General features: G+C 34.7%; 1 protein-coding gene across 1 annotated transcript in view; it reads left to right on the top strand.

Annotated features, from left to right (window-relative positions):
• Positions 1-25753, top strand: part of LOC111141999 (protein tyrosine phosphatase, receptor type Q) — a 202867-nt gene that overhangs the window by 87525 nt on the left and 89589 nt on the right. The window contains exon 26 of the mRNA XM_022494920.1: positions 13812-14135. Coding sequence (XP_022350628.1) covers positions 13812-14135 — 324 coding nt within the window. The remainder of the gene's footprint in view (positions 1-13811; positions 14136-25753) is intronic.

The following is a 25753-nucleotide window of genomic DNA, read 5'->3' as shown; positions in this document are numbered from 1 at the left end:
AGAAGTTAAGCATACAGTTCAGTGGTTGTCCACAAATGCGTACCCCCCATGTAACACCACTCAACGACATATAGAACATTTCCATCTACCACAGAAAATTCCCTTGGACACCCACTCTCAAAGGCAACCACTGTCCTGATTTCAATCAGCAAAAGTTACTTTCAGTTGTTCTTGAGCTGTATGTACTCTTTCATTTCTGGTCTGTTTCTTCAAACTTAATTGTGAAACCCATGTTCTTGAGGGTTTTACTAATTTGTTCTTTTTTACTGTTAAATACTTTTCCATTATATGACTATTCCATTATTTGTGTGTCTGTTTTTCTGGTCATGTAGGTTGTTCTAAACTAAGTTATGAATAAAAGCATTATAGATATTTTTGTTTAAATCTTTTCTTGTGGAATTGCTGGGTCATAGTCTAGATATGTGTTTGTATTCAAGAAACTGGCAGTTTTCTAAAATGGTTGTACTATTTTAAATACATACCTAACAGTAATATATGAGAGTTCTAATTCTCAGTACTAGCAGAATTTGGTGTTAACAGCCTTTATAATTTCAGACATTCCACTTCATGTAAAGAATTTCTATCTTGCTGTAAGTTTTTATTTTCATATCAGTGATGATTAATGATGCTAAATCCTCTTACTATGAGTTTGACTTTTTTCGATTTCAGACTTATCTATACCTTTCTGAATCTGGCTTATTTCACTTAGCAAAATGATTTTAAACCTCTCTTCTTTTCAAATACAATCATAGTGATGTCTCCTTCTGATAATTTTATATCAAAACTTTTAGTTTTTTACTTCCAGATAAAAATATTTTCTAATTTCCTTTCCAATTTATTCTTTGTGCCATGGTTACGTAAAAATATGTTTGATTTCTGATTATTTGGCACTTTTCCGGATATTCTCATTCATCAACTTTTAATTTATTGCCATTATTGTCAAAGAATATATCTTTAAGACTTTATCTTTAAAAAATTGTTGAGAAATTTTCTATCGCTCTGCATATGATTTATCTTGTTGAATATTCTTCCATGCACACTTGAAAATAATTATATTCTTCAGTTGTTGGCCATAATGTTCTCTGTATGAATTCATTGTGTTTGCAAATGTTTTGCAAATCTATATCCTTACTATATTTTAGCCCAGTTGTTCTATTGATTATTGAGAAAGGAATGTTAAAATATACCACCATGATTGTGGATTTGTCTGTTTCTTCTTTCAGTTCTGTCAATATTTGGTTCATGCACTTCAGAGTTTGTTTTTTTTAAAACATATACATATTTATGATTGTTATAATTCCCTAATGACCCTTTAATCATTATAACTGTCTCTTTTATCTTTGGGAATACTCCTTATCTTAAAAGTTCTTTTGTTTGATATTAATATAGGCACATGCTCTTTAGTTTATTGTTTGCATCATACATCTTTTTCTAACCTTACTTTTGAATTATTTGTATCATATTTAAACTACGCGCATAGTGACAGCAAAGTATGCTTCTTGTGGACAGCATATAATTGGACCATTTATTTTTATTTTGACTGACAGTCTCTGCTTTTTAATTTTTATTTTTTTACTATACAAGAATTTCTTTAATTTAAATTCAATTAGCCAAGGTATAGTACATCATTATTTTTTTATATAATGTTCAATGATTCATCAGTTCAGTATAACACCAATCTCTGCTTTTTAAGTGGAGCATTTAATCTATTTATATTTAAAGTCATTATTAATTTTGTTGAGTTTAGTTCTACTGTTTACTATTGGTTTTCTCTTTGTCTTATCTCTTTTTTAGTTCCTCCCTTCTTTCTTTCTTGCCTTCCTTTGGGTTAATTGAAGAGTTTCAGCTTTCTATTTTAATTCATCTGTTGTATTTTTGGCTGTACTTCTTTATCTTATTAATATTTAGTGGTTGCTCAAGGGGATTATAATAGGATTATTTGGGTTGTTATAGCTACTTAATATTATACAACTTCGTATAAAATAAATGGAGTTGCAGGAGCACCTGGGTGGCTCAGTAGGTTAAGCATCCAACTCGTGAATTTGACTCAAGTCATGATCTCACAGTTGTGAGGTCAAGCCCCATGTTAGATTCTGCACTGGGCATGGAGCCTGCTTAAGAATCTCTCTCTCCCTCAGCCCCTCCTTCTCCCATTCCTCCACTTCACAGAGTTGCAAAAGTACAGTTCAATGCTTTTTGCCATACTTTGTGTTATTCATGTCATGCATTTGATATCCATATAAGTAATTTACATATATATACATTGTAAACCCCACAATTTATTTTTACTTCCCAGTAAATCTACCAGTAGATTTAAATAAATTTAGAAAAGACCACATATCTTTTCTGTGTAATTACTGTTTTTGGTGTTCTTTATTACAGTGTCATTTCACCCAGTGTCACAAATCTAGTGTCCTTTCCCTTTAACATTGTTAAGACTTTGTTCTAGTGCAGGTATGCTCACAACAAATTCTATCAGATATTATTTACTTAAAAATAGAATTATTTTAGATAATTCCAGATATAAAACCCTGGAAAGGTAGTTTCTCCCCACCCACTCCGTAAGTATTTTTCCCTTTAAAGATGTCATTCTTTTGTCTGTGATACATGTTATTTTTTTTGGCACTTTTCGAGATCCTTTTTCTTTATATTTTCTTTAAGGCAGTTTGTCAGTGATATGGCTAGTGTACTTTGTTGCACTTGTTTTGCTAAGGGTCCATTTAGCTTTTTGTATTGGTAAATTAATTTTTTTCTGAAATTGGAGAAATTTTTGGCCATTATTTTTTCAAATATTTCTCTTCCCTCTTCCACCCAATTTTGAGACTCCAATTATAACCTCTTGATATCATTCTTTGAATGACTGAGGTTTTATTAAATTTTTTTCACTTTTTTTCCTATGTTCTTCAGAGTGGAGTTCTGTTGATGTTTTATGAAGTTTATTGACAATCTTCTATTTTTACACTGGTGTTAAATAAATCCCGTTCAGATGGATTTTTAAGTTCTAGAGATTCATTTAGTTTAGTGTTTCCTTATATCTATTCCTCTCCTGAAATTCCCTATTTGGTTTCTAATTATGATTGTATATTCTGTTAAGTCAAATAAAATATTTATATTGTTTGAAATTCATTTTCTTCTAATTCCTCCACCTGAGTTATTCTGTGATCTCTTTCTATTGAGCACTTTTTCCTCCTATGAATTACATTTTCCTGTCTCTAGTAATTTTCCTGCTTACCCAGTAATCTTTGAACTTACATTGGACATTGTTGGTGATGTTTTGCAGAAGCTCTGGATTTTGCTATCTTGTTCTGAAGAGTGTTGGTTTTTATTCTACCAGACTATTAAATTACTGAGTAACAATTTTGTGAATGTGTGGTTTTGATTTCTCCATTATTTACAGAGGAAATTCCTTAATCCTGGGATATAGAGTAAAGTTAAATGTATGGGCCATTTTAGGATTTTGTATGAGGCCTATGCTATTTACCAATCCCTTACTTTGGTGGAAATGAAACTCCAAATTCTGTCTTCTCTGCCCTGGGAAGCAACTAAAATTTCTACTCAGTTTTGCATCTGTTTCTTTCCACCGTGTTCCTCAGTGTGTCCTTCATACATGAATGATTAAGAGATTAGCCAAGGATTTCAGAGGAGTTTAGACCCAGAATTTAGGTCTAACCCCTCTTTGGCTCCCTCCTTTTCCAACTAACTGTTTTGGCAGTTTCATATGCCATTCCCTAACACTTTAAGCCAAAAGCTGTTTATATGCTTCTTTGTTTCCTGCAAAGTACGTAGATGTTATCTGCAGAATTAGTCTGATACGAACTATTGCTGTACCATCAGAACAGATCCTCAAACTTCCTGTGTTTGGGCAGTAGAATGTTTTGATATTTTGCTGCTTCTGCAAAATTATTTTTTGCATGATTTTGACAATTCTAGTCATACTGAACACTTTTATGTAAAAATAGACTTTTGCAATAATATACATGACTCTAAAATAAACAGTATATATTTTTGTTCTTAAAAATATTTTGACAATCAGGGATTTTTCTGTTGGCTTCATTATTTCACAAAGTCTCCAATCTCACTCCATCCTTTCATCCTTTCTCCTCTGTCAGTTGTTTTCATCTCTCCTTTGATTCTGTGTGTGTGTGTGTGTGTGTGTGTGTGTCTCACAGAATCCTGGAAAACTCCAAATTCTTCTTTTTCTTTTATAGAGCTTTCCTCAAACTTTAGAACCAGGACTCCTTTTGTACATTTTAGTCTATCAGGGTTTTCTGTCCAGCCACAATCCTTAGAAAACAGGAACAGTTTTAAGTAGCATTTGATTACAATCAGCATTGGTGATACTTGTTCATTAATCAACATTGGTTATAGCACTGGTGACATTTTCTTCTTGAAATCAGTACATACGACCATCCATTTGTTTGCTCAATTATTTATTTATTTGCTAAACAAATATTTCTCAAGTATCAGTATAAGCCAGACGTTATTGACTGAGTTTTTTATGATTTCTTTTTCCCATTCTACTTCACTGCCCATTAACTACTAACTTGATAGAGACTCAGTTCTTTATCATCTGCTGTGGTGATACTATATATATAATATGCCCCTTAAATGTTTATTCACTCTTATGATTTCCAAGCTTATTGATGCTTATTTATGCCAAATTAGCTTCTCTTGACTTCTTAGGCTAACCCAATCTTCTCCTTCCAAGATATTTCTATTCATGTTAACAAAATATGAAACTAACATGTCATTTACTCATATCCATCCTCAAGTAAATCCCACAAACCAGTATATATTTCCCATTTCTTCATTAATGCCAATAATTCAATTTCATCTCCAGGTGTTATAGGGTTGTTCTTAATAGACAACTAACTCTTCTATATAATTACTACCCTAAGAACTGCTTCAGATAAATAATTTCCAATCAAAGTTGTCATTTTTGATGGACATTCTCACTATTTAGCTTGGTATATAAAGCTGTCAAACTAATGACTTTATAAAACAAATCAATTCATTGTCTCTCCAAACAGAACATATATAACCCATTTTCTTCATAGTGGTGTCCAAAAATAAAACAAAACAAAAGTTTTAGTGAAATATTTTTATAAATAAGTTATACATTCAGTAATACTTGATTTAAGAACTATATTATTATAGCTATGGTCCATAGAGTTTTGGGTCCCTCAATTGTCCATTTATACATGCATTAAGACAGACACTTTAAAAAATTTTTAGGAAATTTTATCCTGCTTTATACTTTCTCAGTTCCCTTTCATTTAAGTGGGATATTTAAGGTGATTTTATTTAGCACACTAATAAGAATGTGTCAACCCATGTTCCCAGTTTCATAGTGCCACCTAATATCATGTTTATGTAGCATATTTTGATAAATTCTAACCCAGCTACTCCAAAATCTATTTCTAGATTAAACTAGACTGCTAGAAGAATGCCTGAACTGAATAATTAGAACCTCTGAAGAAATAGTTTTACTAAAACATGTTTGATAGTTATTCTCTCATTCACATTGAGAGCCATTGTAAGAAAGAGCCAAATTGTCTACGGCCATACCACCCTGAACGCGCCCTATCTAGTCTGATCTCGGAAGCTAAGCAGGGTCGGGCCTGGTTAGTACTTGGATGGGAGAAAGAGCCAAATTACAGATATTAGCATTTGCTATGTAAGGATGTTGTTGAAGATATTGTTCATTAAATTATATGGCAACCTATTTATTTGATTTTTTTTTGAGAGAAGAGAAATATTTCTTCTCAGTAACAGAGATTATTATATTTTCTTGTTCATTTAATTTGCTTTTATTTATAATTACAGAGATTTAAAATCTTGAGTTTCTCTTTTGTATAATTTTCTACAACACAGAGCCAAGTCATAGTCTACCTTTAGGAAGTGAACAGTGTACATTTTATCTATTGACCTAGTTACTGGGTTCATTCCATGTTTTACTCCTATCGCCCCTCTGCCCAATAAATAAACACATTCTGCTGATATTCTTTGCTGTTTTTAAAAAACTCTATTCCCAATTATTGTTTGTTATTGTAATCTGCATTACACTGCATGTGTATAACATCTAACCAGTTTCTATTAAATTATACTTTACCTAATAACTAGTTACATGGAGGCTGAGGATTTTCTTTGTTTAAACTTTACCAGTTAATCTCTGTTGATTGTTCTCTATTGCTTAATAGAGCTTAGGTAGTCACCTAAACTTTTTTCTCAAACAACACGACACTTGTTGGCCCCCTCTTTTTTTTATTATTACTCTTTTCTTCAGTCTAGTATACTTTCCAGACTTTCACAGTTTGTAACAGTTACTTATATCTCTCCCATACTTAATGTCCTTGAACATCTTTTCTTCCACATATCTACAGATTCTTAATTATTCCTTCAAGTTATAGCCCCCAGATATTCTCTTTCCTTGAACGTTTCCTTTGGGCATCGCCTATTTGTGGTGGTTTCTATTAGTTAAATTACTTTTCATATATGTATGAAAAGCAGCTTATTCCCTAAGACTATAACTTACCCACACTGTTCAATGTGAATGATCAGTAAATGTTATTGATCAAATTCAAGTTAATGCAAAATTTATATCTGCTATGCTGAAATATTTTTGCACTCCACTTCATAAGAATTTCTATTTTTATATTGATTCATACTATGTTAGTGTTGGTAAAGTGTAATTTTATTTGTATATGCTCAGATCATATATTAGCACCTTGTGTTTCTAAAAGGATTATAGATTATTTAAAACTAGTAGAGACAAATATATTCTTGATAAACTAGGAAAAAATTGTGTTGGTACTTTTTAAGGATTTATAAATATAAATTATAAATATAATTGTTCAGGCATCTGTTTTGTTTAAAAGAAAGTACATCTGTGGTTGAAGATAAAAATATATAGTCATAAATAAAGATTTAAAGAAACTTGGCCTTCCATATTAGTATACTTAATCAGGTCAGTGAGAAGTCAATACAAACCACTGTCAGAATCTTATGATGGGAGGTTGGCAACTTCTAACAGCTGATATTCAGAAGTTTAAAGAATAATTATACTTTATACACATTTTCCTCTTCTGAGTGAGACCTACTAAATAGTCACTAAAAACTGACATGCATTTAAACCTACAACAAATTTCACTTCTATAGTTCTATAGACTTTCATTTCAACCATGATGAAAGTATTTCACAGATAAGAATAATTTATGAATAAAAATGTAATTCATGGAATACCTTGCCAGTGAATGTTGATCGCTTCATCACAGTTCAGTCATGTTTAGAAAATCTAAGCAAGCTGTGTGATTACTCCAGGAAGCATGGAATGATGTGTTCAAATTAGTACCATCTGTGGATAGAAAAAAATTGAGGTTTTTAGTCATTCTCAAAGAATGGAAATCTGATTCTCCATGCTAAAATGAGTGTAATCCTTTTTGTATCTGTAATTCAATAGGGCAGTTGCTTTGAAATAGTCCAGTTCAACACACAGTTCATCAAAAGAGAAGATACTACATATCAATGCAGGTCTTTTATGAGTGCCACTGAAGTAGCCTTGCTTTAAAAAATTGTCCATGAGTTATATATTTGGGCTCAGATTAGATTTATTTCTGGTTTAGCTTTCTAAATATATTTGATTAGAAAATGTGGACAAAATTTTATACCACTTGAAAGCCAAAAGACTGTTTCAGTGAACCATAACTTATTCATATATTCAACACATGCTGAGTGCCTGTATGTGCCAGACGCTGTGTATCTGTGCAGGTTCCGTCAATGTGCCTGTCACATGGAAGGCAACTCAATTGTTGTTACTCTTCCTTTAGTCAGGTTACACATAATTCTTCTTGTTTCTTTTAGACCCTTATTTCTTTGCAATACTTACTTGGAAAACCCAAGAATCTGTGGACCAGCATTAATATGGTGAAAATTTTTATGCGTAACCAATTTTGCCATTGAAGTCTTCATTCCTAAAATCTGAACATTGCAAGGGGGGTAAAAGTTGGTCATAGAACAACCATGGGCATTTAGTCATCCCCTCTGCTGAATTGAGAAAAATATAGTTCCTCTGACTTCTTCAGTTCATTGGATAGCTAACGCATCCCATTTTCTTCCCACTCCTAGTTGCTTAGTAAACCCTAGGTAAAAGAAATTGAAATGCAGAAGGGGTGTTTGGTGATGGGCTCAAAAGAGAGGGAAATGTATTGTTTATACTCCCTGATTCCCATAGGGAAAGAGCAGAGGGTACAGTTTTAATGCAAATGAAAACTTCCCAAGTGTCCCCACTACACTTGAGATAAAACTAAAAATCTTGAATCCAGTCCAGAAGGTTCATCAGTATCTGATTCTGACCTACATCTCCAGCTTTCTTTCTTCTTATCCATCTCCTTGTGGACCCAGCTATGTTCCTTAAGTGTTTCTAATGTGCCACACTTCTTCCCCTCAGAATCTTAACACATCCTGATGTTATTCACCTGGAAAGCTAATCTTATCTGTCAGTTCTCTGATTAAATTAGTCTTTCCTGACCATCTATCTAATTGAAATCTCTGGGGTGCCTGGGTGGCTCAGTTGGTTAAGTGCCTGCCTTAGGCTTAGGTCATGATCCCAGAGCCCTGGGATGGAGCCCCATGTCGGGATTCCTGCTCAGTGGGGAGTCTGCTTCTCCCACTCCCTTTGCCCCTCCCTCCCACTCTCACTCTCTTGCCCTTTTGCTTTCTCTCATAAATAAGTGAAATCTTTAAAAATAAATTCGTGAAATCTCCTGTTATGCCTTCTTATTCATTGCTTTAAAAATATTTATTAAATGTCTATTTTGTTGCAAACATGACTCCAGACCTTCAGAGATACAATCTAGTATTTGATTATTTGTGTAGATTGATATTTGTATGTATATATGACATATGAATAATCATACACATTTTGTAGTCATTGCTCAATCTTTTTTATTGATACGAATGTAGAATTAGAACCTTTCTAGATCTTTAGAATACATATTGGAAAGAAGTGGAGTTGAAAAGAAGATTAGGCCTAGTTGAGGTGGGTTTTCAAAGTAGAATTAGGATTTAGAGGAGGGTGGCTATCAGTTCAAAACAATGAAGTACAAACTAATAGAGCCATCTGAAAATAAATTTCAAAAGGGATCCCCTCAAGACTTTGAGTTTCCTTTTGCTCTATGTATTTAAATAGAGTCCAGAAAAGTAGAAATTGGCCATTTTATAGAAGAAAATTACATTAGTTTTCTATCATTCTGTCACAAATGATCACAAACTTAGTGGTTTAAAACTATGCCCATTGACTATTATACAGTTCTGTAGGTCAGAAGTCTGGGTATATTGTGCATCGATTCCTTACCCAGAGGCCCACAAGCCAACTCAAGGTGTCAGCAAGCTGTATACTCCTGTGGAACTCAGTCCTCTTCTAAGCTCACAAGCTTATGACAGAATTTGGTTTCTTACATTTATAGGTCTGAGATCCCCAGTTCCTGGCTGGCTAATAGCCAAGGGCTTCTCTTAGTTCCTAGAGATGTCCTAGATTCTTTATCCTATAGCTCCTTCTTCTTCCAAGACAATAATGGATACATTTTTATATATCAAATCTGCCTCTTGCTTAGAGTATGTTCCTTCCTCTTTTGTAATGAAACAAAGAAAACTCTTTGCTTTTTTTAAAATTTTTTTAAAAGATTTTTACTTATTTATTTGACAGACAAAGATTACAAGTAGGCAGAGGAGATAGGCAGAGAGAGAGGAGGAAGCACGCTCCCTGTCAAGCAGAGAGCCTGATGTGGGGCTCGATCCCCAGACCCTGGGACCATGACCTGAGCTGAAGGCAGAGGCTTTAATCCACTGAGCCACCCAGGCGCCCCAACTCTTTGCTTTTAAAGGACTCAGTCTATAAAATTAGGTTGACTGGATAATCCGTCCTTATTTATTTATTTATTTATTTATTTATTTATTTGTTAAGTCTTTATTTACATTTCAGTTAGTTAACAGCATAATATTAGTTTCAGGCATACGAATAGTGATTCAACACTTCCATACAACCCTTGGTGCTCATCACACATGCTTCCCTTAATTGATTTGGTTTCTTAATTACAGATGAAAATTTTTCTCATATCAGCACCTATATCAGAGCTTAGTTGAAAAATTGGATAAAGGTGAGTGTACAGGGGCCAGGAATCTTGGGGACATCTGCCTACATAAAGGTCAGACATAAAAAGACAAGCTGACCAAGATCATCTCTAAACTTCCTTCAAATTCTGCTCCTGTCATCTTCTGATTCATTTGCCTATTCCATGAATTCGACCGCCAAAATGGATCTAAAAATATATTTCTTTCTTATTGCTACATTTTTTTCTTTTTTTTAAACGTATCCAGTAATCTATAAATTTGTCCTTTTTCCTGTAGTGTAATTATCAGACTAGACTTGATAAAATGTACTTCTGAACATCTCATTCTGACACTTCAGTAGCTTTCCATTGCCTAACAAACTCTAAGTTCCTCTCAGTATATCCCCAGGTTATTGTGTAGCCTTTCTGTTTTAATTGGCAGTATGAACTGTAAATAATAGTTGAACTTGACTTAGATCACATTACCCTTCTTCTAAATCTCTACCTTAACAATCAGTGATATCCTATCTCACATGCCACTTTTTCTCTTTTTTTTTTTTTTTTAAAGATTTTATCCATTTATTTGACAGACAGAGATCACAAGTAGGCAGAGAGGCAGGCAGAGAGCGAGAGGAAGGGAAGCAGGCTTCCTGCTGAGCAGAGAGCCCGACGTGGGGCTCGATTCCAGGACCCTGAGACAATGACCCGAGCCGAAGGCAGAGGCTTAACCCACTGAGCCACCCCGGCGCCCTGCCAGTTTTTCTCTTAAGGCTTCTCCTGAACCACCAGGTCATCCATATGTCTCTGCCTTGGGTTAGAATATTTTGAAAATTTGTCTTTTCTTTAGGTGGTCTGAGTTCAAACTTAGTGGCTGAGAGATTTGAATACATTATAGAAATTCTACTTTTTATGAAAATTCTATTTTTTAATTCTTAAAATGATTCCTCTATAAGGTAAATTTTCCTTAAAAAATAACTTTTTCTCTAATTGCTTTTCTGCCTAACTAAAAATAGTAGTTATGTTGTAGGTATTGTATCAAGTATTCTGTTTGCAATCTACTTTAGAGGTTAATTAATTCAATTAAATACAATAAAATTTGATAATAAATATTAGTATTAGAAAATAGAATGATTGAATCTGACCATATGGCTTTAAGTTACCTGCTCCTTGTTTTCCATTGCATTAGAATTTCTCTCCTCTTTCAGATTTAGGCAAATATATAAGCAATAGGTCTACATGTAATTCAGCAAAAATTTAAGAGGAAATTAAAACTTTTAACTCAAGTCTAGACCTTTCTACAGAACTCCAGACTCATGTGCCCATCTATATGACATCTCTTTCTGGGTATCTGGTAGTCATTTCAAAGTTAACATGCTCAAAATAAATTCTTTTTTTTTTTTTTTAAGATTTTATTTATTTATTTGACAGACAGAGATCACAAGTAGGCAGAGAGGCAGGCAGAGAGAGGAAGCAAAGCAGACTCCCTGCCGAGCAGAGAGCCCGATGTAGGGCTCAATGTGGGGCTCGATCCCAGGACCCTGGGATCATGACCTGAGCCAAAGGCAGAGGCTTAACCCACTGAGCCACCCAGGAGCCCCTCAAAATAAATTCTTAATCTCTCCCTAGTGTTTACTCCTTCCACGTCATCTTGGTTAATAATGACTTCATCCTTCTGTTTGCTCAATTCAAAGGCTTTAGAGCTTTCCTCTACTCTCTCCTTCCCTTATACCCCACATGTCACACATCAGCAAGTCCTGTCAGCTCCCCTTCAAAATGTGTTCAGAGTCTGAATTCTTCCTTTCATTTCTGCTGCTGTAATCCCCATCATGATCTGTTGTGTTGACACTGTAATAGCCTACTAATTGCTCTCCCTGTTTGTACCCTTACATCTCTTCACTCTATAATCAGCACAGTAGTTGGAGTGATTGTGTGAAAACATGTTAGAACCTGTCATTCCTCCACTCAAAAGAATGTCCTGCAGGGCGCCTGGGTGGCTCAGTTGGCTTACCATCTGCCTTCAGCTCAGGTTGTGATCCCAGTGTCTTGGGATCGAGTCCTGCATCGGATTCCCTTCCCCCTCTCCCACTCCCCCTGCTTGTGCACACGTGCTCTCTTTCTCTTTCTCTTTGTCAAATAAAGAAATAAAATCTTAAAAAAAAAAAAAAAAGAATGTTGTATACAATCTAGCCTTCATTATTTTTTCTCAGACCTCAACTCTTATTAGCCACACTGGCCTCCTAATTATTCTTCAAATATACCAAGGATGGTTCCAACTTAGAGCTTATAATCATGCATTTTTCCCTGCCAGGAATGTTCTTTTTTCAAATATTTCCAAGGTTGGTTCCCCCACCTTCATCGGGAACTTCATGTCTTCTAATCAGTGAGGCCTTCTCTGAATACTCAGTTAAACATTTCAGTATCCCTAGGTCATCTTTCTCTTCTTCCTTTCCTTATTTCTCCCCCAAAACACTAATCATCATCTAAAATACTATATACAATAGTCACTTATACTTTTATTGTATGTAAATACACCAAATGTAAATTACACAAGGTCAGGGACTTCTGTCAGGTTTATTCATTGTATACCTAGCACCTACAATAGCACTTGGCACAAATTAGGTGCTCATTAGACATTTACTGAATCCTGAATTAATATGATACATTTAGGAATGAATGAGTTTTCTCTCATTTATTTTCTAATTTTTAAGTGTGATTATTATCATATTTTTATAAATTATGTCATTTTCATACAAGTCATTGTTACCATTCTATCTTAGTCTTCTTAGTCTTCTAAGCAAAAACCTTTTCACACACGCAGGGAAAGACAATGGTTGAGAAAAGTGCTTACATCACTTATTTCATTGTTCTTTCATATTCCTAACCTTAACATGCTTGTATTACTTGTTCAATAAATTGCAGTATGTTAAAAATAAGACATAAGCCTTTTATATCTTGAATCCTTCACACCAGGCTCAGAACCTCACAGATGGTATACAAATAGCAAACTGGTGGTCAATATCAAATCCAAAAAGTGACCCCAAGTAGGACCTTGTGATTATAGGTGATATGCAGATTTCTTTGTGTATTAATATCAGTGTGCTGAATGATGTTCTAGAAAGGGTTTTGTCAATTTATTTATTTATTTGTTTGTTTATCTTGGTTTTTATCAAATGTAAGTATATGCAAGATAAAATAAAAATCAACTAATAAGTAAATTACTAATTCAGCTAATAGCATTGTTTATTTAGAATTATTATATAATCAATCTTTACTATATATAAGATGCATTTGTGTCTATCCAACATTTAAATGTAAGTATGTCTTTCTTGGGAACTGAATATTAAAAGTCAGACCATACCCAGGGAAGTACATAAGGTTAAATGAGCATACAATTTTATTTTGTACTAATGTTTATATATGAAGCCAAAGTAAGTTTATGCGAGATTCTTATGAGTCAGTTTGGGAGCAAAACTTGGAATTAATCGAATCACAGTTGTTTTGTCCTCTACCTTTTAGATCAGTGGTCTCTGAAGCATCATCTTAAGGATCTGCTCAGTAAATGTGGTACTGCTGATCTAAGGGTAGTTGTAATAAGGGATTGCCACTAGATGCATAATAAGGACATATTTTTGAATCCAGTCTTCCTTCTGTTTAACAGTTTTTGGTAGTTCTAATTGTTTTCAATTTTTCTCCTTTAACTTTTAGTTCCTAGTGTTCCCACAAATATTGCTTTTTCTAATGTTCAGTCAACTAGTGCAACATTAACGTGGGTGAGACCTGACACTATTCTTGGCTACTTCCAAAATTACAAGATCATCACTCAGCTGCGGGCTCAGAAATGCATAGAATGGGATTCTGAAGAATGTGTTGAGTATCAAAAAATTCAATACCTTTATGAAGCTGACTTAACTGAAGAGACAGTGTATGGATTAAAGAAATTTAGATGGTACCGATTCCAAGTGGCTGCCAGCACCAATGCCGGCTATGGCAATGCTTCCAATTGGATATCTACACAAACCCTTCCTGGTCGTAAGTATTATCTCCTATATGTGTTTATACTTCTGCTTCCGAGAAAAAGCTCTTTGAATGCTTTTCTGCAGAAATCACTCAAAGTATAGGTAATGATTGTTTTTGCAACTTTAGTTTTATGTCTTAAAACTAACTAGCTACTCTACTCGTTTAGACAGAATCATTACTCATAATTAGCTAAATAAATTTCTATGACTTATCCTGAACACCATCTACATGGAATTATAATGGCTTCCATGCAAAGGAAATAAATATATATATATATTTATGAAGGAATAAATACATACACTGATACCTGTTGAATTAATGATTTTTACTTAATACAATCACTGGACATGAAAATTACTGATTTAGTCTATAAACTAATACATGTAATAACATTTGTTTTTAATTTAATTGAATCCCAATGGAAAATTCAATTTCAGACATTATTAAAGGCTTTTCTCAGACTTTTAGAGTCGTACTGAAGTCCTAGAGTCTTCTCTTGCAATAAAGCATTATGGACCTCTCTTGGAGTATATTACTAGGCTATACTGATTGCCACTGAGCCCCCTTTGTCCATGCCTACATTTTCCCCTTCGTATCTAGGTGCTCTGCACCTTTTAAGCTATACTTTACAACCTTGTGGTGACTTTATGGATACTCACACACACACCAGCTGAAACAGATCTCCTGACAAGCACCTTCTCAGCTTGTGCTATACCTGTATAAAATTTGGAGGCAAACAAATACCAGGGTTTCAACTCCTAGCTGGAGATGTGAATAAGGGAAAAAGCACAGAGAAGGAACATAAAATAATTTCTTAAAAATTTTTCTGCCATTTATCCATCTTTCAGGACTTTTGTATTCAGGAAAGAGCCCTTTTAATGCTTCTCCATAGAAATTATTCAAAGTCTACGCAAAAATGCTGTTATAACTTTAGTTTTATATTCTAAAACTAACTGGTTACCCTACTTGGTTAGATAAAATGATTAGCCATGAGTAAGTAAATAAATTTCTATTATTTATCCTAAGCAGTATCTACATAGAATTATAATGGCTTCCATGAAAACTAAATAAATTGCAGATCAAATGCTGCAAGCCAGAGCTGCACTTTCTGAAATGCCATTTCCACCCCAAGCCATCCTGAGCAAATTTCAAGTTGCCCAGGTCACCCATTGCAATACCCTCCCATATAAACCATCCAAATAGGCACCTTCTGTTACCATTCTTCTATCTTGATCAAGACTGTTACTAGGTAATTCCTTTCAAATCCAAATCTCATTTTCCTAAAAATTTTTGGTACCTATAAGAGAGATTTGGTACCATACAGAGAGATTTTCGGTAATAAATAGATGCTGTTATAGGCCTTTATAAATAGAGAAATAAACTTTGATCTAGAGACCTTATTTTTTAGGTTACTAAATGTATTCCCAGGAGAGTATAGCATAATTTTTGCAGAGTAAGTTTTCAACCATATTTGTTAATGCAATTCAACATCTGAGATAGAATCCAAACAACTCCACTTTCAACACAATTATCCAGCCTCTCCTCCTTGTAGCACTTTGACCCTAGCTTTCTGTAATATCTGCCCTTCTTGCTTTTCTCAGTCTCCTTTGCTCATTCCTTTTTAAAATCTAAGTGTTGGGGTGCCCAGATATCTATATTTAACCCTTTTTTGTATCAACATACAACCCCCAGGAGATCTTACCTTGATGCGACTTTATCTGGTCCTACGACTTTAAAGTTTACTGATACGGTAATTATTCTCAAATATCTATTTTTAGCTCTGATTCATCCCTAGAATATAATATACTGATTATATATACTGAATAAAATATACTGATCCCATATCAGTATATTTACCTGATCACTGATGTCTTTTGACCCTATTGAGCGTGTGTGTCAAATATATCTTTCAAAATTTAATGTGGTCTAAACACCTAACCTCTCCTCTTCTAACATTGCCTATCTCAGTAAAATGTGCCATTATTTATCTGGTTGCAGAAAATGAAAATCTAGGCAGTGTTCTTTTCCTACTCAACTCTGCCAATGATTTATTTCAACTGTGCCATCTAAATACATCCCTCCCTTTGCATTGCTGTCATACTAGCCCTATCCTTTATTACTGTTACCACTGCATGAGCCTAACTGACCTCCAGAGCTTCTAGGCTGATCTTTTTAAACCTAAATCAGATGCTATCACTTCCCTGTTTAAAGCCATCCAATGGATTTCCATTGCTTTAGAATAAAATTCAAATCTCTTTTTTCAAGATTTTATTTATTTGTCAGAGAGAGAGAGAGAGAGAGAGAGCACACGAGCAGGTGGAGAGGCAGGCAGAGGGAGAAAGTCTCCCAGCTGAGCAAGGAGCCCGATGAGGGACTCGATCCCAGAACTCTGGGATCCTGACCTGAGCTGAAGGCAGATGCTTAACCAACTGAGCTACCCAGGCATCCCAAACTCAAATTTCTTAACATGATTCACATGACCTGGCCCTTATCTAACACTCTAACCTCATCCGTAACTACTTTCCCTCTTAACCATTACTCATCATTCACACAAGACATTTTTTCTGTTGCTTGAACACACTAAACTCCTAGAACTTGGGCCTTTGTACCCCCTGTTCCTTTTGACTGGAATGGTCTTTCACCTCTAGCTTTGCAAGGGCAGCTTCTCATAATGTATACCTCTATTTAAATGATTCCTACTCAGAATGGATTTCCCTGACTACCCAATCTAAAGTAGCTTTGCAGTCTTTTTCTAGAATATCATGTTATCTAAATGAGCATTTATAAATATGTAATAGCTTTTTATTTTTGTTTGTTTTTAGAATCTGTCTTGACCATTGCTATCTCTTATTGCCTAGAGAATGGTGCCTGGTAAGAGTAGGTACTCTATTAATATTTCCTAAGTGAGTGAAATTTGATTGAGTAAGCTAAAGTGAGTAGGGGAGAATGAACTATTTTCTAGTTCAGGTGATACTGAGGATGATAGTGCCTTAACACAGAAAAGAAAAAAAAAAAAACGGAAAAATCACATTTGGATTGGGTTTAGTCAGTAACCATGGTTATTTTGAATCTTTTGGATTTGAGAAGAAGTAACTATTCTAATCCAATTAACTAGAAAACAGAAATACATGCTTAGAGATAAGAATGTAGGAAAAACTAGGGACTTCAGTTGCATCACCCTGGAAAATCACAAATGAAGATTTGACTAAAAAGTGTGATACTGACTGGGGCACCTGGGTGGCTCAGTCAGTTAAGTGTCTGCCTTAGGCTCAGGTCACGATCCCAGGGTCCTCAGATTGAGCCCCTAGTTGGGCTCCTTGCTTGACGGGGAGTCTACTTCTCCCTTTGCCCCTCCCCCTGCTCATGTGTACATGCGTGTGCACCCCCCATTCTCTCACTCTCTCTCTCAAATAAAAAATAAATTCTTAAAAAAAAAAATGAGACATTGACTGAATGAATAAACTTTAAGGTCCTGAGGCAACTGGAAGTTAACTGAAGGGGTGCTATAATGAGTGAAGCAGGCTGATGTAAGGCAATTGGGGGTGGTGGAAACTGACAAATTAACAGAGAATGTGCTATCTAAAGGCTTATTACTGGTCATTCTATTAGACAGGTCATGCTATTAGGACTTCTGATGTTTTCAGAGAAACAGGAAATTTAGATTTTTTTTTTTAAATGTGAAAACAGTTTCTTGATTGTGACTTTTTTTTTTTTAATTTAAAATCATTTAAGAGGCACCTTGGTGGCTCAGTAGGTAAGCCTCTGCCTTTGGCTTAGGTCATGATCTCAGGGTCCTGGGATCAAGCCCCACATCGGGTTCTCTGCTCAGCAGGGAGCCCGCTCCCTCCTCTCTCTCTGCCTGCCTCTCTGCCTACTTGTGATCTCTCTCTCTGTCAAATAAATAAATAAAATCTTTTGAAAAAATCATTTAATAGTTCAAACTAAACACATCTGTAGCCCCGATCTGGCCTGTGGACAGCTACTTTGGAGCCTTTAGTTAAAATAGACCTTCTGCCTGCACTGAAGGTCTGAGGATTCAGACACAGGATTCCCACCCTGACACTGAGGTTTCTCATCCTATTCCTTACCATCATCTCACTTGGATGGTACCTGCTTTTACCTCCTACAGTGAACCAGCAAGTGGATTTTCTGGATGCATCATCTATTCAAGCACTCTAGACATAATGATAGATGTTCAATTAGCATAAAATGATAATTAAAATGATTAATTCAGAATCTGCTAAATGAAACTGCAAAGTTAAGTTTTTAAGGACTCTCACATTCTTAATTTGAAAATTTAGGAATTTTTCCATTTGAATGTCATTGCTTCTACCCTAGTCTCCCCTCCTCCTTACCACCCCATTTTAGATCTGTGATCAACCCACTAGAATTTGGTCATTTTCAATTTCCTACTACTCTATTTTGCTCATTTTGGTCTAAAGGAATAATGGTAGAGTATTGCAAACTTTTCACAATCAGCATGAGCTTTTTTTTTTTTTTTTTTTGAAGTATTACTTTCCTGGTTTTAGCAGGATGAGTCCCTTTGTCATTGGTGGTTTGTTGGTTGGCTAGTTCTTGATGCAATGGAGAAAATAATCTTGGCTTCTCTTCACCCCAGTTTCCAGGTCTTTACTTGATGACTAATTCACAGAGTGCCTATCTACAAAGTGCTAGTTTGTCTTTTATCTGGTACTATTCTTCTCCCTGGATCTAGTATCTCACTGCCACAATTTGAATTCGCCATCAGAGAATACTTGCATATGAAGCTGTTTATCAGTATATAAGTAGGTTGTCTATACTAATCTTTTCCCTTCCTCTTTTTCTTTCTGCTTGAGAGTTGATTTTCTACTCTGTTATTTATCAGTAGAATAAAAAATTTTTCCTATTTTAGTTCCAGAGGTTACATGGAAACTGCCTTCCTGCCACTGTGATTTAGAGAGAAAAGTAAAAAGGTTTATATATTTCAGAATTTGTGACAATAGACATATGATTTTTTCTTGGCATTTGCAAACTTACTAGCTTTTCATCTGAGTATTCATATGTGTGGGAATAATTGTATAATTATGAGAACGAGAATGAGTTGGTCTTACCCCTTTTTGTCTCAGAATGGAAAAGACATTTTTTCTGAATGGTATATGCATATATATGTATACATGTATGCATACATATATATCTGAATTTCATAATTATACAGTGAGAGAAAAGTTTTATTTATTATATTAAGCCCAGGAGAGATCATCTGGGATTGTACTTGATATGAAAGACAAAAAGACATGATACATATTATTGCCAGATAATATATACAGAGAACTAACATATAATATAAGAATAAAATAAATTAGGTGGCTCAGTCAGTTAAGTGTCTTCCTTCAGCTCAGGTCATGATCCTGGGGTCCAGAGATTGAGCCCCACATTGGGCTCCCTGCAAAGCTAGGAGTCTGCTTCTCCCTCCTCTGTCCCTGCTCATGTGCTCTCTCACTTTCTCTCTCAAATAAGTAAATAAAATCTTTAAAAAAGAATAAAATAAAACAGTCCAGCAACAAAAATATTGATAAGCAGTAATGCTTTTAAGATAAAAAATAAGTAGCATTTATTCTGAATATTAAAGATGAAAAGTATTAAAGACCTTTTACAAACATAAAAAGTAATCTGAATGAAGAAAATTAATATTTTGTATAGTCATTATTCAAAAAAGTGTTATGTTGTTTCATAATCTCATGTAAGATGATAAAATGATGAAAATGAACTGTTTCTCTCAATGATAGTAAAGAATAAACAACAATATAAATTAGTACAAATCACTATTTCATATGTATGCATTTCTAATGGCATTGAGTTGCACAGAAGCATTTAGTAATGGACCTTCATATCAAAGCCTGGAGATTCTAAATAAGGAGCTAGAAATTGATGGCTAGTTTGAGATCGACTTTTTCCAAAACTCTGAATTCAAAATTCAAAAATTGAATAATTCTAAAATTATTAGAATAATAAGTTTATTATTAATAATAAATACTTATTTATTATTAATAATGATAATATTGAATATTAAATATTGTCTGAATAATAAATATTGTAAAACATTCTGAAATGGCTTGTAGAATAAGAAAATATGTAGTATTCTCTCTCTTTGAACTCATAAGGAAGAGTACTCAAATGAAGATTTAGGGAGCAAAGTTAGAACGCGAACTAAGAATTAAATTGAGGTAGTTTCTGCATTTGAATCTACCACTGTAAACTAGAGTAAAGAAAGGAAACAATATTCAGCCAACTCAAGCTAACATTTCTTTCTCCCACATACTCTGATCTAGATAATTGAAGCCAAATTACTTTTCTCCTTAAGTCATCTGTATAATAGCCATAACTCTCTACTTCATGCTGAGTGTGTATAGATACAAACATAATCACAAAAATTAAAAATGGCAGAAATATTTAACTTGAGACATTAAAGTCTTGCAGATTATTTTACTCATCTCTTTTTTTCTGATTGCCTTTATACTCAAAAGCCATTTGAGTTGTGTGTGGAGGAGGAATGTAGAATGGAAATATGTTAAATATCTCCATGGTGCACAATAAGTACTTATAATGCTGAGGAAATGTACAACTTTAAAAGAGTGTGGGTGTGAAATTAGTATGGAATGAAATGAGACTCTCATAATGTGCATCTCCTATAGACCACCAGGACTGGAAGACAGCAAGAAAGGAAAATTCCTGGGGTAACACTTAGGTTGTGAAAGCCACAGGATACCATACTCATGAGGAATTTTAACTACCCAAACATCTGTTAGGTTAAAAAAAAAATTCAACAAAACATGCCTCATCAAAGAGGCTTCCAAGGAATGCAACTTTATGATCTAAAAAGAAAAAAAAAAAAAACTAAATAAAGGGCAAAATATGCCTTAACAATTTTTAAAAATAAGAAGTGGTTACTGAGTTACTATGTATTCAGTTATTTTCCTTAATTTATTTTAAATGGTGTAATGCACTTATAATGTGATAAGTGCTATCTAACAAAGGTAGATGTTATCCCTTCTATAAAGAAGCAATTATATAAAGATAAGAAGAGATATTAGCCATAAATAAATAGGAAAATATAATCCAAGACATAAAGAAGCCCATTTGGTGGCAATGAATTTTTAGAATGGCTCTAACCTGCTGCCACTAGAGGAAATGAATATAATTTATTCTAGACATGATGGTTGTACTTCTGTGACATTCGTTAGATGCTGTTGAAAGCCTTCTCAGTCAGTTGCCTGAGACTCCCAAATGTGTAGTTCAAGAGGACATCTCTCTTCTAGGCTGTAGGTTGAGGTTACTAGCATGACTGCTTAGGTTTCCACAGACATGTCAGACCCATATTACTACTGCCCACCTCCCCCGCCCTACTGCAAACCTTGCCTGCCTGTGTGTTCACTGTTTCAGGGCACTTGTACTATTGTTCACTTAATTGTTCATGCCAGCCACCCTAGAATCGTTATTTCTAGCTGCCTCCCATCCCCCACCCCAAATCCATACCTGAGTCTTATTGAAGTTATCTTCTAAGTACTTCATGAATTTCTTTATTTTTCTCTGTTAAACATCTCTAAATCCAGACTCTTAAAATTAATTTCCTGCATTATTACAAAAGATATCTAAGTGATCTTTCCGGTCCTATTTCCTCTATCTTCCACCTGAACCCAGCTTTTGAATACACCTGTCTGACCATGTTAGTGCCCTGCTTAAAATCTTTAAAGTTTCTATTTTCCTGTGGCATAAAAATCATACTTTTTGGTATGTTGTATAAGGTAGGTCATCTGTGATTTTGCTTACATTTCCCTTGGTCTTTCTCTTTTGTGCTCCAGAATCTTTGCTATTCTTTCTCACTGTCCTTTCTGTGGGTTTTGTTTTTGTTTTTTGTTTTGTTTTTTTTTTTTTTGTTTTTTGAGAACAGCTTCCTTTTCACTATATTTCACACCAACTGTCTCTTTTGCAAACCCTTCTATGAGTTCCTCTCTCCACTCCCACATCTTGAGAACTGTTTCTCAAATACCGAATATTTTGCTTCATAATTGTTTTTCTCTCCCTCTTTTATGGTACTATGAGCTCCTTAAAAACAGACATGATTAGGGGTGTCTAGGTGGTGCGGTCAGCTAAGCATCAAAAACTAAAAGGTTTCAGCTCAGGTCATGATTTCAGGGTCTTGAGATCAATCCCCACACTGGGCTCCACAAGTTGCACGGAGTCTGCTTCAGATTCTCTCTTCTTCTCCCCCTCCCACTTGTGTACTCTTTCCCCTCCTCAGATAAATAAATAAATATTTTAAAAAAGCAGAGATAACTAGGTGACCATGTCTTATGTATGTTTCTACCCTCCATGCCTACTTAGTATCTAAGATTAAATGATTATGGCATTTGGACTCGTGGAAGGCATTTGACTTAATGTGGAAGTCTATCAATGCCAAAATTCTCCATTACAAAATAATTCATACTAATTCTTTTCTTCATTTTTTTCTATAATTTGTCTTTCAAATACTTACGTAGTTATAGCCAAAATTAAAATTCTCCCAGTTACTGTCCATGCTGAACATGTTTAGCTTCTTTTATTTCATGAAGCCAGTCTATTTTATATTGCTGATATTGTTTTTATTTTTCCTTGTCATTAGCATAGGAAGCATGAATTCTGCACTTAGGAAAGAATTATGCATGTAATAAATTGAGAAATATTTCAAACAATAAAGAAAAATAGTGCATGCCTCTTTCAGAAGCATTAACAGTATCTATATGATTAACTGAGAGAATTAACTTACTGTATTTGTATAACAAAGTAGGATCATAACAGATTGATAGTCCATGAAAAAAACAAAAGAGAACAATGTCTAAATTTGGGCTGCTAAGTATGATAACAAAGAAAAGATATTTGGGTGAAATCACAATTTAAAACAAAATAGTAAGCATATAAAATTAAGGAATTTAATAGAGCAGTCAACTATATATTTAACTCAAAAGAGCTTTTGTCAGATTATTAAACAAGTTATTAGAGTTAAATAAAAAATTTTTAAATTCTATTACATAAGCACATAGAGCATGTTTCTCAGCAAAATCATTAAAAATCAAAGGATCTTATAAAGATCATCAGTTATTTTTTAAATCACTAATATTAAGAAGGACTGGTTATCATAGGGGGAAAAATGATAAAAAATATCTTTCCCCTAAGTGTAGCTACCTGTATTTTATCTTTCAATGATAAATGAATTCAAATGAATTCTCTCACTTTCTCATCTCAAACTTCAAATCTCATAGTGAATTGAGTTTATTTGGACTCTTCTGAGATTTTTTTTTTCTTGGTTCAAAAAGAAGTGTGATGTTAATGGCTTGATTCTTTGTTACTTTCAGATCCATTTTCTTCTGCATTTCTAAGGAAGTGGGAGAACTCTGATTTGATTATGGAAAACTCTCAAATCTGAAAAGACCATATAATTGCTATACATGGTAGTTTGGGGCACTTTTTGGTTGGACCCAACAACTGAACTGAGAGCACTTTGCTGGGTTGTTAAAAATAATGACAGTAGCCAAGCTTATCAAGTGTTATATGCTGGTTCTAGTCTAAGAACTTTACACACATTGATTCATTCATGAACCTCATTTATTTCTAGGGTAGAGTCTGTGATCTTAGATCTGAAATAGCACTTGGCCAAAGCCTCCTGGTGATATGAAAGTACCACAAAAAAGAAGCAGAGAGGGACACCCAGGTGGCTCAGTCAGTTAGGCATCTGCTTTCAGCTCAGGCCATGATCCCAGGGTCCTAGGATCAAGTCCCTCATACGGCTCCCTCCTCAGTGGAGAGTCTGCTTCTCCCTCTGCTTTTGTCCTTCCCCCTGCTCCTTCTCTCTCTCTCTCCCTCTCTTTCTCTCTCTCTCCCTCAGTCACTCTTGCTCTCTCAAATAAATAAAATCTTAAAAAAAAAAAAAAGAAGCAGAGAGGTGCTAAGTGGGATTACAAAGAGAAACTATCCTGTTAAAAAGTAATTTAAAGGAAATACTAGTATTTAAAATTAAACTATTTGCTAAAGCATCCAATTCAATATTTAGTGTCAAAAAAGCTTTTGCCAAACCTTAAGAAAGTTTTCCAGAATATAAATAAAAATACTTTTAAATCCCATTTGCATGAACAAATGCAATGTCTTTTATAGCAAAAGCACTAAGAACCAAACAGTTAAAAGAAATTTTAAGGATAATCACTATGTGATATTATTAACTTCGACAACTGGGACTAAAACAGACCTGGAGATATTAGACAAGCTTCTAGTATATAATCCCACCATCTCCATTCCCAAATAGTTTGGATGGGACTTTTATTCAAAACTACACTTTCAGTTTCTTTTCTCTTTGCTGATACACCTGATAGTTATCTTACCCACATATAATGACTGGAAGGATGAAATAGGGACATTTATCTTGGTCCCAATACTCCATTGTGGTGATGGCCTCATCTGATATGCTGATGGCCCTATCTGTATTATTCCAGATGGTACCTTCGCAAAGTTTCTGTATTCTTATGGAACACAAGGGCCTATTATTACTCTGGGAACTTTGGGAATGGGAGGGAGTGACAGTAGGGAGAAACCTCGCTGTAATTTATCCAGAATTAAAATAAATGGAAGGTAGGAGGAGACCAGTCTGTGGAGTGTGTATCGGCTGGATGCACATTTCCGTGTTTATCACCACCGGCTCCCAAGCCCTCCTCCACTGCTTCCCTAGCTCTCACAGAAGCAGTAATTTAATCCCTGCCCAGGCTTCTGATTCAGTTAAATCTGGGGTGTGACTTCAGAATTTGCTTTTCTAACAACTTCCCAGGTAATATTGATACTGCTTGTATGGAGATCACATTTTGAGAACCACGTCATAGGAAGTTATTTTATAAACCTGATGTTCTAGAAAAAGATGTATTATCTGATCCTAAAAGCAATAGTACTAATATTATAATATTTTTATTCTTATCTGGCATGGTTAGTGTTGGAAATGAGAGTTTTTTGTATTTTGAATTTTTTTCAATGTAAGCCAAACTGAAATGACTCAAAAAATTACTCATCACACATCACAGAAAGTGGTCATTCTGTGAAGTCTAATAATATAAGCATCCATGAATCATTCTCAGTACTCATCAAACAGTCTGATTAAACACATTCTTGGGCTTATGGTATTTGCCTTTGTGATGCCATCTTGCTGCTAGAAAATCTAACAATAAAACAAAATTAGGGTCCTGTAGAATGCTAGGAAATATTTTATACCCCAACCATATTGTCCTATACTAGGCAGTGAGATCACTACCTTTAGGGCTTTAGGGAAACATTCAGCCCCAGGGAAGGATAGCTGATTAGTGTAGTGGTGTAACCAATACGGTGTGTCCTGGGATGCTCTTGAATTATTTAAAATTCAAGGAATCTACTCAAACCTCCCAACCAATTAGATTTCCTTTAGTCCTGAGAGACAAGTAAAACTTAAAGCTAATTCTTCCAGGTGTGCTGAATCAAAGCCAACTCACAGTCCTAGGGGCTAATACTTGTAGAAGCTGAGAAAGAATGGAGTCCCTCATGTAGTAGCTAGGAATGTGGTAGTCTACTCTACCAAATCCTGAAACCAAAATACCCTGAAGGAT

The sequence above is a fragment of the Enhydra lutris genome, unplaced genomic scaffold (genome assembly GCF_002288905.1).
Source record: "Enhydra lutris kenyoni isolate GAN:26980312 unplaced genomic scaffold, ASM228890v2 scaffoldscaffold7, whole genome shotgun sequence".
Lineage (NCBI taxonomy): Eukaryota > Metazoa > Chordata > Mammalia > Carnivora > Mustelidae > Enhydra > Enhydra lutris.
The sequence above is the reverse complement of the archived record's forward strand: the minus strand, read 5'-3'. Positions and strand labels throughout refer to the sequence as shown.